At 38.8% G+C, this 15,853-nt stretch overlaps 2 protein-coding genes across 2 annotated transcripts; one reads left to right on the top strand and one right to left on the bottom strand.

Moving 5' to 3' along the window:
- Positions 1-1,321: 1,321 nt before the first annotated feature.
- rasa1a (RAS p21 protein activator (GTPase activating protein) 1a) lies at positions 1,322-13,227 on the top strand (the record flags this gene model as incomplete). The annotated part of the gene is given in 25 exon segments (XM_014034395.1): positions 1,322-1,474; positions 2,534-2,669; positions 2,957-3,027; positions 3,617-3,734; positions 3,916-3,947; positions 4,212-4,264; positions 4,374-4,524; positions 4,628-4,706; positions 5,031-5,154; positions 5,271-5,427; positions 5,550-5,637; positions 6,238-6,318; positions 6,912-7,069; positions 7,200-7,276; positions 7,386-7,558; positions 7,654-7,813; positions 7,981-8,123; positions 8,933-9,048; positions 9,138-9,224; positions 9,311-9,378; positions 9,466-9,554; positions 9,670-9,747; positions 9,930-10,064; positions 10,137-10,216; positions 11,753-13,227. Coding segments are annotated over 25 exon segments (2,656 nt in total), but the record flags the coding sequence as incomplete, so codon positions are not given.
- ccnh (cyclin H) lies at positions 11,214-15,462 on the bottom strand. Its single transcript, XM_014034397.1, has 10 exons — positions 15,313-15,462; positions 15,100-15,225; positions 14,904-15,026; positions 14,744-14,817; positions 14,111-14,324; positions 13,860-14,023; positions 13,676-13,746; positions 13,456-13,561; positions 11,419-11,482; positions 11,214-11,348 (listed from the first exon to the last, which is right to left on the bottom strand). Exons 2-10 carry the CDS (start codon positions 15,214-15,216, stop codon positions 11,322-11,324), a joined length of 960 nt encoding a protein of 319 aa, XP_013889851.1. The 5' UTR covers positions 15,217-15,225; positions 15,313-15,462; the 3' UTR covers positions 11,214-11,321.
- Positions 15,463-15,853: the final 391 nt, after the last annotated feature.

The raw sequence follows: 15,853 nt of genomic DNA, 5'->3' as shown, positions 1-15,853 counted from the left end.
CCACATTATTACAAATAACTTCATTTCTGGACACTTATGGTTTGATTTCTTTGTATGTATGGATCACTTGGGTTGTTACCGACATCTGGTGAAAATGTCATGTCATTAGCACCTCTAGTAATATATTTACTGAGAAAAATGGTGACGTGTTCAATACTTATTTTACCCGCTGTATACCAAATCTTTATGCAGTGTGCTTTAGATTCATAATTACTGGCAGAGTTAATGATAATCAGTGTTCTCAGACATTGAGAGTTGCATTTTCAGGGAGGATCAACTGCATCACTTTTACTTCTGTTTTTACTGTAACTACATCACTTTACATAAGCATATTTTTGTCTCATTGCATTTCAAATAGCCTTCACAAAGTTGGCTACAACAGTTCTAGGATATGCATTGCCCGGATGGGGAAAAAAACATAAGGCAAAAAAAAAGAAAAAGCTAATCCCTTTTGCTGAACAGAAYGCTGCCGGTATTCTAAAAGCTGAACCACAATCTTAATGGAAAATGACAAGAACTTTATATTGATKATTTATTTGGGGTGGCTGGATGTAAGCAATGCTGAGTTGTCTTTGTTTTTCTAAATAACAGTATTGCTTTTACAGGAACAAAAGAAGTCTGGGATTGGTTGTTGTACAACATAAACGAGTTTTTTGATTTGTAAATAGAGCAGAAAACCTGGACAGAAAGCAAAGTTCCTTGTTAAAGTCAAGCATCTTTCTGTCAGTTCAGATATATGCAGTGTGCCTGAATGTCTTGCAGTTGGAAGCCTGACATTGACTGCTAAAGCGATGGAAACCATAACTGACCCTTAGGTTGTTTTTCATGCTGTCTAATTTTGTTTTGACTGTTGTGYGTTTGAAGGTCCTTCAATCCAGTAAATTATGAGTCCTTCCTGTTTGGATTCAAGGACATACATTGTGCATATAAAATCAAATTTCGATTTAGTTCTGCTTTCTGACATGTCTTTTTCATAAATATTCTTGTTTCTGACCTACTTTTATTTAGTTTAATTTATCTAGACTTTAACTTTGTAGGAACTTTATGCCTCTACAGTAGATCTTTGTTGCTCCTCTTAAGTTTTCTGTCTACAAAATTCCTCCCATGTGCTGTCATGTATGTGATTCCTTGTAATTATGTCACTTCTTTTATTCCGTATAGAAGTACTTTTTAATGGCTCTAGAATACTGCATTGTAATAAATTTTAGAACATCTTTAGGATTGTTGTCCTAAGTAGCCATATGTTTGTGCACAAAAGCCAGTGTTTGTCACAGCATAAATTCTGCCCCTTGTGATTATTTTCCCATTTGTTTTCTTTCAGGTGGTACCATGGCAAGCTAGACCGAACCATCGCAGAGGAGCGTTTACGCCAGGCCCGGAACCCTGGCAGCTACCTCATCAGGGAGAGTGACCGCCGGCCCGGTTCCTTTGTCCTGTCTTTTCTCAGTGTGACCAATGTGGTCAACCATTTCAGGTATGTTTTACTTGAGTAATAAGCTCAGTTTGAATCAGCTGTTTAAATGTTTTACATAATGTCCTCCTCAATATCTTTTATGGACACAATCAGAAACTCTTTTTGTAAAATAAGATAAATAACATGCACAATGTTGACTAGAAATGGACAGTGTTATCCAAAAAATATATATTTTGGTGATTACTGGCTAAATTACAAAATAATTTGTATTTATTTTTAGAGGTGGGCTGAATGAATCTTTTCCATGCCGTCTTTAAAGTGTAGATAACAGGTGTAGATACAAAAATGAGAGGCCCTTCATCTTTACAATATACAGCTACATGCATTATATTATATACACATAAAAGGTTTAAACTACCTAAGAATAGAATGTATAAATAGTTCATTTTTCAGCAGTTATAAGTTCCAGATGTGCTGTCTATGCCAAAAAATCTCTTGTATATTGCCCAACTTCAAACTTAAATCTTTAGACTACACAATTATTTGTCAACATTTTAAATTATTTTATCCCACCAAAGCAAAAAACATTTTTTGCTTTAGAAAATACCAAACATAGGAGTCAGATTTTACCATTCTATGCTCGGTTAAGAAGAGCTCCATCTACAGTGTGACTTGGCAGTTTTATCAGACTGCTGTTCCTGTCCCAGCATACGCACACAATATAAGAATAGATTGATAGAAGTAGGTCCGATCCAGCTACAACAGGTGGCAACATGCCCAGTTTTAGCTTAGTAGTTTCGGGCTTTTGCCAGTTAACCTGCTACCTCGAAGACCATAAAAAGTTGTAACACAAACATTTGGCTAACCATTACCATCTTGTGATAGATTTTCACTCCTTTCTGTTATCAAAGTGTTGTAATAAACATCTAATGTCTTCCTTGTTAGTTTAGTTTGTAAGTTATGAGCTATTTTGTTTGTGTTGTTGGAACAATGATGGAAAACTAATGTTGACTTGGTTTCAAGGGWTAGTGTTATTAAGATTTTCCATTACAATCAACACAAAGTGTTTAGTCTGTGTTTGCTAATAATGTTGCTGTCACTTTTTCTTTACTCTTTTAGGATAATCGCCATGTGTGGGGACTATTACATTGGTGGTCGGCGGTTCTCCTCTTTATCGGACCTGATCGGTTACTACAGCTATGTTTCTTGCCTACTAAAAAATGAGAAACTGTTATCACCGGTGGCCCCTCCTGAGGTGAGATTAGCCTGGGTTAATATTTTTCTTTCCTTTTTTTAATCCCATTTGTTTTTCAGAATAAACAATTTCCATAATGTTTAACATTTTAACTAACACTATCTGATTTGAGTTGAAGCCGTTAAATATTTAATAATTGTAGGGGAAAAAATGTTTTTAAGCTAATAATAATTATTATTATTATTTTTTGGTTTCATGTGTTCCAGTTGTGTTGCCACATCTTATTTAGTCAAATAGTTAGATATTTTTGTGTGAAATTATTTCTGAATGTGTGTATGTTTTGGCAGCCTGTGGAGGACAGAAGGCGAGTCAGGGCCATACTTCCTTACACCAAAGTGCCAGATACTGATGAGATCAGGTACGCATTTTATGATTGGGATTTGAACTTTCTGCTTTRCACTCAGAAAATAACACATTTATCCTCAGCCCTTTGCTTTCCTCATTGATACTCATAATCAGACCCAAACAAGCAGTGACATCTATGGTTTAGAGATAAAGTATTTGCCTACGTTGCTCACAAACAGCAGCCTGGTTCTTGTGAATGGACACAGCAGTCTGCAAAGCACATCATCTGACTTATTGAAAGACAGTCTTGTTCTTGTCATTAAGCTGCAGTAGGCACACTCASTGATGAGCTCAGCTATCCACGATTTCCTAAATCTGATAAACATCTGTCCAAAGTCAGCCTTAACATAGTGGGCCGGCAGAGCCTCAGGCTTGACTGTATAGACATACATGATCTAGCTGTAGTGTTATATGGCAGTAGAGACACCTGGTGGTTGTACTGTGGTACTATAATCAGCATTAGCCAGCTAAATTTAGCTGAGAATACCTATTGTCAGCTAACTTTATTAATTTCAACTTAACTGTGGTAGTTGTGTGTTTGATGTGTGGTCACATCAGTGGTTTTTCTCTGTGTATAATATTTTGAATTGTTGTTTTTTCAGCTTCCTGAAAGGGGACATGTTTATTGTTCACAATGAACTGGAGGATGGCTGGATGTGGGTATCTAATGTACGCACAGAGGAGCAAGGGCTCATTGTGGAAGACCTGGTGGAAGAGGTGGTAAGTATCAGRAGGATCTCAAACCATGTGAAAATRTTTATTAGTGGTCCATTACTATACAGTAAACCTATGTAATTTAGATTGTTCTTAAATGGTGTTGTGTCAAAGTGGCAACAGTATTGGTGTACTGGATTTAAGCCAGTAAGTTTGTTTTGACAGATTTCTGTCTTGTATTTTGCAGGGCCGGGAGGAGGATCCACATGAGGGAAAAGTGTAAGCTGCAATATGCTGAATCAGCAGCTGAAAAAAATGACAAAGCACAATATAAATGTTCACTTTTAAAACTTGCCTCATTCTTGGTTACATTTTTCTATTGTATAATTTTACACACCTTATTCGATAATAAGGGACTTTTTGGCTATATGCTGTAGTCTATATGATCTAAAGATATTAACGTCTTGTTAGTAAAGCATCTTTATGTTCTTACACTATCTTGTTTGCTCTTTTGTTTTGCTGTTCTTGAATTCTCACTTTTAGCTGGTATCATGGAAAAATCACCAAGAACGAGGCTTATAACCTTCTCATGACAGGTAACAGTTATTTTAGTTTTTTGTCATAAAGGTCATTTACAAAAAAAACAAAAAACAAAACAAAAAAAAACATTTGAATAACCTTTTCTTTCTCATTTCCAATTTATAGTTGGTCAGGTGTGCAGCTTTCTTGTGCGGCCATCTGACAATACACCCGGAGACTACTCCCTCTTTTTTCGTACCAATGAGAATATCCAAAGGTTTAAAATCTCCCCAACGCCTACCAATCAATACATGATGGGGGGGAGGTACTACAACAGGTATGTCTGCCAATGGGACCAGTAGGTGATGAAACAAGGATGTGACAATTATCAAGCGGTAAATTAAACACATTTTAAGTAATCTTTTTGTTTTCTTTGACAGTGTTGATGACATCATTGACCATTACAAGAAAGAACAAATTGTTGAGGGGTACAATCTAAAAGAACCAGTTTCAATACAGGTGAGCACACCAGCTAACAAATATTTTTAGAGTATGTGATTGTCAAAACTTCACTCATTGAAATGGTTTTTGCCAGCATAAGCTTCTTGGCAGCACTCAAATGCAGACATTGCCAAGGGTTAGCTTGTTGTCTGCACCATATGTTTAGATAAAGTTGAGTGAAAAATTAATGTATATTTTTAGAATTAAATTTCACTCTTGTTATTGAATATCTAAACTGTAGAAATGTATTTATGGCAGGAAAAAAAATCACTTAAATGTATAAAATTAATATTATTAGCTTTCTTAGTCAATATGTAATGGTTTGATTTGTATTCACTGTAGCACCAGGAGCAAGTACTTACTGACACAGTGGATGGGAGAGAAATTTATAACACTATAAGACGAAAAACAAAAGATGCTTTCTACAAAAACATAGTCAAAAAAGGCTATCTCCTGTTTAACAAAGGTATCTGTAACATTTTGTTCAGCACTGTAGTTTCCAGCACATCACAAATCATATTATCATARTCTTGTTCTGTTGTCAGGTCTGTCAGGCTGATAACCTTTTCCTCTTGCTCTCAGGAAAAGGCAAAAGGTGGAAGAACCTTTACTTCATCCTGGAGGGTAACGATGCACAGCTCATATATTTTGAAAGTGAGAAGAGAGCTACGAAACCCAAAGGGTTGATTGATCTAAGTGTGTGCTCAGTGTACTGTGTCCACGACAGTCTGTTTGGCAGGTASGATGTGAACGGTTGTCTGTAAACTGCACTCAAGTCTAAGCTTTAAATGACAGCAGTAGTCTGAACATGAGCTTGTACCACTCAATTTTAAATAGTCTCACCTGCTTAATTTTTTTCAGGCCAAACTGTTTCCAGATCGTTGTCCAGCACTTTAGTGAGGAACAGTACATCTTCTATTTTGCGGGAGAAACSCCAGAGCAGGCACAGGTAATAAAACGCTTTTTATATTTTTCCTTCCTGAACGATTTTATTAACTTTGACAGTGTCATACTGTATCAATTTTGTTGGACTAAGTTGACCACTTGATGGCGGTGTTCCTTCACTGTTACAAAGCCTAATCATGCCGYGAAATGAAGTTATCTGATTGGCTCTTTCTGTAATATTTTGGCACTTCAGTTAATCACTTCCAGGAACAAGTTCTTTATTTTGCCTTTGCAAATAGAGATGTACCCAAAGATGCTGATTAGCAAATGTTTGTGTTTTTTGTGAACTATTTTACATCAAATCTTAGCTGAAGCAAAAACTAGAAAGAAACCACATTGTTGGTGAAAAACTAAGATCTTTATATACTTCTCAGTCTTTGTTGTCTATCAGATTACCTTTTGCTTTTGGTTGAAATTAACATATATGTAAATATACATGCCTTCCTTTTGCCAGTTTAATTGCTGGATCTCAGAAAGGTTTTCCAGTTTCAGGTACAAAAGGGTTAAGGTRTTGGTTTCTGCAGAAGGGTTAAGGTGTTGGTTTCTGCAGAGTGCTAACCTTACTATGCCCTACAGAAGTTGTGACCCTGTTATGTTCATGCAGGATTGGATGACATGTCTTCAGACGTTCTGCAGTAACCTTAAAAAACCTACAGTACCCACTTCCAACAAGAGGCTTAGACAGGTGAGTGTTTAAGTAATTCATGTCTTTATTGCCCATATGATGCTATATCATGATCCAAAGTTGGAGTGGGCAGAGGATCAATAGGGTTAAGGGTTGAGAGCTAAGCATACCATGCTGTTGAGAGATGCTGAAACCTCAGTACATGTGGGAGACTCCGGCTTTGCCTCAAATGATGGGTTGCAGACTCCATAAGGTGTATTTGTCATCTGCTTACGTCACTGCACCACACTGTAGGCTGGCTCAATCCATCGAGGCCTACTCATGCAGCTGACAAAACCCCGAAACATAGGCTGCATTTGAGTATCCTACTTTGCCCACAATATCCCCGGATTTATTGCGTTGTCAGCAAAAAACAAGAATGAAGTCTACAGTTTTTTTTAACGGCAGAATTTGGAAGTTTAACACGGACCGAAGGATATGTTTTTAAATGTAGGTTTAGCAACTTGTTGAAATATTGCAATGAGACGTGGGAGTGGTCAGACAGGAAACTTGTTTACCCAAAACAGATAAAATGTTGTGTTATTAAAACCAATCAGTGTAACGATTAGTCTTTTTTTTACATGTGTGTCTTTGTTGCTGAATTTTTTTCTCAGGTGAGCAGTCTGATGCTCTATGTAGAGGAGGCCCACAAGCTGCCAATCAAGTATTTCACCAATCCCTACTGTAATATCTACCTGAACAGTGTCCAGGTTGCTAAGACACACCCAAGAGAAGGACAAAATCCTGTCTTCACTGAGGAGTTCAACTTTGAGTAAGTGTTTGTTTTTGTTTTTTTTTCCTTGTGCACTTCATTCAGTCTCTCCCCATTTCCATCAACCCAGCTTGTTTATTTCAATATTTTATGTTTGGTTGAATTACAAAATGTACTCCTCTTGTTTCAGTGACTTATCAAGTGAAATAAACCGATTTGAAATCAGTCTGAGCAACAAAACAAAAAAGAGCAAAGAAAATGACATCTGTAAGTACAACTGTAAATGTAATATAATACCATTTTTAGGTTTTTGTTTTTTTTGTCTTACAGCCTTTTTTGTACCCCCACCCACTTTTAAATTTTTTTTTTCTCTCAGTGTTTATGCGCTGCCAGCTACATCGTTTGATTAAGGGTCAGATGATTGATGAGTGGTTCCCTCTGAGTTCCCACATTCCTCTGAAGGGCATCGAGCCAGGCTCCTTACGTGTACGTGCCCGATACTCCATGGAAAAGATAATGCCTGAAGAAGAGTACAGCGAATTCAAAGAGGTTTGATTCACTGAGAAAAATGTTTTGATTGCAATATATTTTATTACCTGTCCAGCGTGATTGTTGAGTTAAAATGCTCTTTATGTGCTCTACAGATGATCTTGCAGAAAGACTTCCATGTAATCTTTGCTTTGGCCAATGTCTGTGGTCAGGATCGTACATTACTAGCAAGCCTCCTTTTGAAAATCTTTCGACATGAGAAGGATGAAGCGTTCCTGCTTATGAAGCTCAACGAAAAGGAAATTAAGATGGAGGGTAAGAACAAGGATAGCTATCAAACAGATTTCTGCAAATAAAAAAACAAATCAAGCATAGCGTTTCAAACAGTCCTTAATGTGAGGTCTTGAGCGACCTTAGCTCATGAGCATGTGTGACATTKTGCAGCTATATTTGGATAATATCTTCCTGTGCACTGTTTGCAGATGAGGCCACAACATTGTTCAGAGCAACCACCCTGGCCAGCACACTGATGGAGCAGTACATGAAGGCCACAGCCACACCCTTTGTCCACCATGCACTCAAAGACACAATCCTGAAGATCATGGAAAGCAAACAGTCCTGTGAGGTACAAAACTGCACGTATTTTACTGTAATGACTTGTTAAAGGCCTCCACATGCTCCAGCCGAACTGCCAAAACCCGCTATCGTCATCGCAATTGCGTGCAGAAAATCTTATTTTGTTTGCTGTTTTGAGTCGTCCACCCCTTTCTTGTCGCAACCCATCTGGAGAACTTTTCATCCCCCTCCACATAAGAAAGGATTATGTTATTGGTCAGAGGTTTGTGGACTTGTTTGTTTATGCTGAAAGAGCTCAGATGCTGCATTTTGCTTGAACTTCGCTTCCAGACACTGACTCTTGTACCCAGAAGCAGACATTTATAAAGATAATCAAACGGCCTAAAAATAATGAATGCAAATTAAAACGGACGTCACGCACAAGGGAATCCATCTGCCAATTGTGGCACCTTAACTGGGACAGATTTGTGGACAAATAACAGCAGATATTGGAGCGTAGACTCCAGGGAGAAGAAACCCAGAGCAGTGATGTGTACCGCAGCGGGAGGGATTTCTCAGAGACTTAGCGTGGTGTGTCTCAGGGGCTATAAAAKTTGTGTGAAAACAAATGTCAACTGTTCGCTTCGGATCGAGTATACTTGTCCCTTAAGAAGAATTAACAAAATACAGCAAATGCATTTAGGAGCAGCTGATAGCTTAAAAGGTTAGCAGTGTTGCATGTGATTAATCAATGCTTGCCTGTTATGATCAGCAGTTTTTGTGGAGTGAGAAAAATCATTTGTCACTAATCATAAAACAGAATAAGTTCAAATTAATTTACCTTCACCCTCTCATCTGTCTTTTTTTTTYCTTTTTCAGTTGAACCCTTCCAAACTGGAAAAGAACGAGGATGTGGCCATGAACTTATCCCATCTTCTCACCATTCTGTCTGAGCTGGTGGAGAAGATCTTCATGGCTGCTGAGATCCTCCCGGCGTACGCTCCTAACACCWAAACAAACTTTGTCCGTACATCACATCTTCAGATTCTGATCTCACTCAACAATTTAATGTCCTTTGCAACAGGACATTGAGGTACATCTACGGGTGCCTGCAGAAGTCTGTGAAACAGAAGTGGCCAAACAACACCACCATGCGGACGAGAGTTGTGAGGTAACTAAACACTTACACACTGTAGGTCCAGACTTTGAGACTTAAAAGCTAAATTGAGCCTTACCTTTGTTTTTTTTCTCCACTAGTGGCTTTGTCTTTCTCAGACTGATCTGCCCTGCCATTCTCAACCCCAGAATGTTCAACATCATTGCTGGTAAAAATCAGTTGGAAATGTTTTCATTCTTTTTGCCTTCAAAGCCACGTTATTGTGTTTTACTCTTCTTGTTTTTGTTTTAAACAGACCCCCCATCTTCAACAGCAAGCCGTACCCTCACACTGGTGGCCAAGTCTGTCCAGAATCTGGCCAACCTAGTTGAATTTGGTGCTAAGGTCTGAACCTTTTTTGCCTGAAATCATCCAGTTAAGCTTTATTATTTATKTTGCAAAGCTTATTGTGGAAATTGTTGCCATTTGATTAGTTTTGTTCTCCTTTTTGTTTGAACAGGAACCCTACATGGAGGGTGTCAACCCTTTCATCAAAAGCAACAAACACCGGATGATTATGTTTCTGGATGAGTTAGGGGTGTGTTTCATTTGTTGTTTCTTAAATGGAAGAAWAGCTCTGTTTACTCATATTTACTGTTTTTCTTATGTTCTGTAGACTGGTGCACATTTTAAATCAGTTGTTAAAAATAGTTCACCATAAATACAGGCTACGATGTTTGTTGAATAAGCTAATAAAAGTCCATCTATTGTGTTTTGCAGAATGTTCCTGAGCTCCCKAAAGACACAGAAAGCTTTACGACAGACCTATCTCGGGACCTAGCTGCGCTGCACGAGGTCTGTGCAGCACATTCGGCTGAACTCCGCACCCTGAGCAACGAGAAGGGTGCACAGCAGGTCAGAAACCGTCAAATCACAGCCACACTTCGAGCTCTACGAGTCTTAAAACGTCTTTTTTTTTTTCCCCAGCATGTGTTAAAAAAGCTGTTGGCCATCACAGAGCTCCTCCAGCAGAAGCAGACTCAGTATGCCATGTCCAACAGCAACAGGTAGTACTGCACTCCTCTCCTCCCACCTCCCCGTCCTTTTCGTCAGTCCACCTCCTCCCCTCGGAGTGCAGCCCCAAGGAGACGTAGCATGCTCTTCCCTCATCACCATGGCAACCCCATCCACCACTCTCCATCATGTCTTCCTTTGGTAGACCCTCCCACCCTTTCCCACACCTGTCATCTTGTCTGGTTCACCGCAAGAGCTGTGCAACAGCAGCAGCAGGCCTTAAAATAAAAAAAAAAARRRRAAAAAAAATCAGATGACTGAAAGCTGCAAAGCAAAAATCACCCATGGACTCTGACATGTGTACATTTGATTTCCTTCATCATGAGGGCCCAATGTTAACATTTCAGCAGGTTTCTTTGTACCTACTGTGTCTTGAGCACATCTTGCCAAAGTGCCCCCCCAACACTTCCTTCTCAGTATGAGGAAACTGACATGAAGAAGCTAAGTTCTCTCAGCGCCCTTCACTGGTAACTGGATTCTAGCGTTAATGCTTTTTATACTGTAATTAGCAACTTCATTTTAAAGTTGTGACAATATTTGCTAAGTGCTGAAAGAAGCATTTGTCTTTTCTTTTCTTTTGTTTGTTTTGTTTTTGTTTTGTTTTTTACTTTGTTTTCCAGATTGGAGCAAAGTATTTTAAGAAAAAAAATGGTTATTTTATATTAATAAATTCTCTTGCTGGAATCATGAGTTAATAAGTGAGATGAACTGAAAATGTCTGGTCATAATTATCAGCCTTATTTGATTATCGGGTTAAAGGTTTTTTTTTGTGTGTGTGTGTTTTCCTTCTACGTTTCATTGCCAGACAGGACACATAAGTAAAATGTTTACATCATTAAATTCTGAGTCGTACAGACTGTATAACAGACATGCGTGCACTTATTAAACAGTTTTTGTAAATTAGATTACAGAGTTGTTTATTTTGCCCCGGCAAAATAAGTGTGCACATATTTTGTGACCATTATGTTTAAAGGAAAATACACCACAGGATCCGATAGAAAAATAGTTTTATTCTCTCAGCAAAAAAAGAGCAACCACATGTGCACAAAAATACTGAACTCAAGCCATTTCTTTTAGCCTGATTCCACGACATAAAACTCAGATGAGGTCTTCATCGCTCCATTCCTGAAATGAAACAGATTAAATATAAATATCTTCTAAAAAGCCTAAAGGAAATATGAAAGTAGTTTCTTACCGCTTCAGCCAAACGAGGTTCTTTAGTTACATGACCGTCTTCTTCATATCCCCTCTTTCGTTTGCTGTAAAAAAAAAAGAAAAATAGTTTAGTTTAAAAAAACTTTTGCAAATCGCAACTGCTGGTGAACTTTGTCAATGTTTATGCAACCAACATGGATTTTCATCCATTACATTGTCCTGATCATTAGTAATAGTAGTTCCCTCTCCATGTACATGTAGACTAGTTTGAACTACTTGTAGTGAGAAATGTCACTGGCTTTTTTTTTTTCTTTGACAGTAAAATTGACTTTTCAGCACCTGTCTTTCACAAATATGTCCACTTTATCTTACAGGACAGAGTGCACCATCATGTCACTGGCTGCTGCCATCCAGGTAATGTGAGTTTGGGGGATTTTCACCTGCGAGTCTTTTAGAGCAGCCGGCCAGCCAAAGTGAGGCCTCGGTCCCTGAGGTGCATAAACTGAAGACTAAAGAGTTTGTACTGTGAGCATGTGGCCTAATATYCTGGAAGTATACATGCAATATGACTGTTCTTTATTGAACTGGGAAAAAAAAACCCAACACTTGCTGCATATCTGAATCCTGTTCCTCCAAAAAGCCCTTTCCAAAATCTCTTACACCTACAGTGTCCTGAACTTTGACATGGGAGACCTTGTTGACATGGGAGACCTTGCAGTGATTTTATTCAAAGAGCTGATCTACATTCAGATGTATTGCAGAAATGTCTGAACTTTGATATTTCTATCGCTCCATCTTAAGTCTGGAGTGGTTACGTTTGGTGGTTAACGTAAAAGAAACAAAACTGGCTTTCTGTTCAGCTTCTCCGAAAGACAAAAAGCAGAGACGAGACATTACAGAGGAGGGAATCCAAAGCATTGAYGTAGCATTTTCTGCTGTCATCAGGGAATTTAAACATAGCACCTCTTTCCAAAACACAAGCCTTAACTTCCTTTTTACTCACCATCTCACCCTATGACGCCTGATTCTTTTTTTTAATAGCTCTCCTTCCAGATCACTGCGAATWCTTGTATGGATCTCCTTGCGGCATGTAATCCACTTATTAAACTTTTTTTTATATGCTGCTTTTGTATGATGAAATGATAATCTTCGGCTTGTAAAGAGATGTTGGGTTTGCGTACGATCTAGCAGAAAAGCAGAGTCCAGAAGTTACTGTAACCTGTCCTGTGCATGTGTTCACCGTGAACRGATCCTGCTAAGTGTGTGGGCCTACATATATGCTGCTCTTAACAACCATCACCTGAACTCCCTTTATTGCCTTTTAGATGTAAACAAAAAAAAAAAAAAAGAAGCTTTGATACGTTGCAGTCTCGGAATGCTCTGCCACCATCACAGGTGGTGGTTTCCTCAGCAAAACCTCTTCACCGACTGTTCCCCCCACACACAGATCTGCTCAGAAAATTCATGCCACGCACAGATTTTCTTCACTTCAGAGTGGTTCRGGTGGGCCTAGCGCACCTCCTTTAAAGATTTGGAGCAGCTGCAGAGTTTGAATCTGTGCCTGTCATAGCTCGGAAGTTTACCAAACTGTTTACTGTAGATGCACTCAAAAAAGATACCACGGACCTCACCGAGTGTTAATAGACAACTGTGGATGGATGCGTAACAACCTAATAAATCTCAACAGCTATACCTGTATAAGAGATGCTCCGTGGTAGTGTAGCGTTTCTGTATTTCATACAGCTGACAATGATGTATTCCTTTTTATTTTTCTACCTGAGACTGAACCTTGAACCTTTTGCATCTTAGATACCTGGCTGAAATAAAACTGTTACTATATAACTATGAATACCTGGTGTTTTTTTTATGAGTGCCCCCAAAATTTACATCTGATTGCAGAAATGCTTTTGTGCTACAGTGATAGTGTAAGGTTAAATTAGAATTATACAGAGGCATTAAATGTCTAACCTAATATGAGCTGGCACATTTTACAAATATTTTTATTTTATTTTTTTTACTTTTATGTCTTGTCTTTACAATCATCACTGTGAAACAAAGTATTGTGGGATTTTCTTACTTGCTGGAACTGGCAAGTTCAGCGTGGATCCTCTCCAACTTCTGTTTGTAAATATTCACCTCTTCCAGTTTAGGTGGCTCGTACTTCTTGAGGAGGGTTTTCATCCCTGCATCAGCAGAAAAAAAAAACAAGTAAATGTATATATTGCAAACCTGAAGTAATGCTCAAAAGCTCAGCACTGCCATCTTGTGGTGGAGAGTGGAAAGTGAAATTTACTCACGTCTCATAGATTCGTACATCTTGGAAAGAGTTTCTTTGTCCTCTTTCAGTTTCAAGCATTCAGTCAGGTAGCTAGGCAAGGGGAATAAAAAAATCTATCAAGTGTGTTTACTGTTACGCCAGTGACAAAGCATATAGATGCGTGTGAACTCGCACGTATATACTTAAAAGAATGAAAGAGCCACCTCTCCATGTTGATGCCAGCTCTGGAAGCACTGTTCAGGATGGCAGTGAGAGCAATCTGAGAGGGCGGGAACAGAAGTCCTGCATCCGTCAGGGCTGCCTGGGTCAGAAAGTCGTCGGCACTTTTCCTCAGCGACTCTGGGTTCTCCAGCATGGGGTATCGAGTCTGAAGGTGAGAGAGGACGAGACGAAACAACCGCTACAACGCCATTTCAATTTGAGTTGTGAACGTCGCGCTCTAGAGATCGCCCACCTTGAGATCGATGAGCAGACCCTCCATGGGTCTGAAGGGGGTGTGGATGACCAGGTGAAAATTGAGCTGCTGGATTAGAAGCAGTTCGAACCCAAGGATCTGCTCCAGGACTCTCTCTTGTTCTGCTGCTGTCTCCTGCTGAAGATTGCCCACAAACTGGACGCTGGACACGTTGAACTCATCCACTTTGCAGGACAGGTATGCACATGTCAGCCTGGAATAAAAAAAAGTGAGCCATCTTTAAGCCTAATAACAGCACAAACATTTACAGAATGAAGATGAGATCATTTATTTGACGTTGAATGAGGCACAAAAAAAATAAAAAGGTCAAACTCTCACTTTTAAAGATGCCAACCTGACATTTCTTCAGCTAGTAATGATCAACTTGACTTCCCACAAAAGATGAGAAATATCTTGCAAAATCAAGTCCCACATTATTATCACTACCACACCCTGAGTTGATAAATGTAAATACACTGAGATGGCAATGTTTTGAAAATAATAAAAAGTTTGAATAATAAGCTGCAGCTTTATATTTTGTGCCACTTCAGTAGAAAGCAGAATTGAATATAGAGCTGCAGTTTGTTTTAATTATCTGAAAGATGTGGCCAGTTCCCAATGAGTAGCACTTGCATAATAATCCTGGGGTGGTATTCCATGATGGAGTTGTTCAGGTAGAATCTTCTGAAGTACATGAGGGCTGCACCCTGCAAACACGAGAAACCCTGTGCTTCAGTTCTCCAAAAATCACAGCCTTTTAGTGAGGAGATCAGAGAAAGTGCGCACCACSTACCACGACTGATTTAGGCATGGCAGGCTTAAAAGCATTGCAGAAGTCGAGCATCCTCCTCTCATAGTGTCGAAACAAAACGTCCTCCTCATGTCGGTCCAAGAACACAGCGTTAATTCCGACAGGCTGGTTCACAAATAAACAGAGTGGWGTAATAAGGCTCTTGGACTCCAAATACGCCACATTTTGTTACATTTACCTTTCCAGTTTCACGAACTGTTTTCCGGAATTTCTCATTGGCACTGAATCTCATCTGTTCCAGTTCATCCTCACTTTTAAAAGTCCAGTATTTTCTCTGTGAGCTGTTGTGGAACATGGCTAATTTCTGTAACGACAAAACACAAACATGAAGAAARCATAAGAACACACACAAGCGTTACCCAACAGTGAAACACAATATTAAAAATCTTACATTTCTCTATCTACTTGTGCATCACTCCGTTCAAAGGAGACGTTGTAGGGATGGAAAATATATACACAAACAAATAGTCGCTAAAATTTGAAGAAATCACTGGCCTCAGCAGCAAAAAAAAAGCTAAGGGTGCGTCGCCTCCTTTTGACGTAAAGCCCGTCTTCTTTCAGTGACGTAAGAACTCACCGTAAGTTTTGTATAAAGTGCGCTCTTAAATATCACCTTAGTCAATTAAAAGCTTTCGGGTTGATTTTTCAACCCGGGCAACACGAATTATAAATAATTAAAAAGTGGATATTTGTTTATTGATTGTGGAACGAGGTGGGAGTATTTTACAACCCTCTCGAACATTTGCCTTCTTTAATTAGCAACAAAAATGTATCTGMCCTCACATGGTTATTGAATGCCTTATAATAGCTAAGCTGAGACGCTGTTACTAAAACAATTTATCTTTAATTATTTTGTCTTAAATTTTTTGGGACAAATCATATCAGCATTGTAATGTAAACACACACACACACACACACACACACACACACAC

The sequence above is a fragment of the Austrofundulus limnaeus genome, unplaced genomic scaffold, assembly GCF_001266775.1.
Source record: "Austrofundulus limnaeus strain Quisiro unplaced genomic scaffold, Austrofundulus_limnaeus-1.0 Scaffold2095, whole genome shotgun sequence".
Lineage (NCBI taxonomy): Eukaryota > Metazoa > Chordata > Actinopteri > Cyprinodontiformes > Rivulidae > Austrofundulus > Austrofundulus limnaeus.
The sequence above is the reverse complement of the archived record's forward strand: the minus strand, read 5'-3'. Positions and strand labels throughout refer to the sequence as shown.

Coding starts and splice junctions, on each gene's coding strand:
- ccnh (XM_014034397.1), bottom strand. CDS start 15,216: ATGTTCCACAACAGCTCACAGAGAAAATACTGGACTTTTAAAAGTGAG. Junction 15,027..15,099: donor CAGTTCGTGAAACTGGAAAG/GTAAATGTAACA, acceptor TTTGTGAACCAG/CCTGTCGGAATTAACGCTGT. Junction 13,747..13,859: donor GCTGGCATCAACATGGAGAG/GTGGCTCTTTCA, acceptor CCCCTTGCCTAG/CTACCTGACTGAATGCTTGA.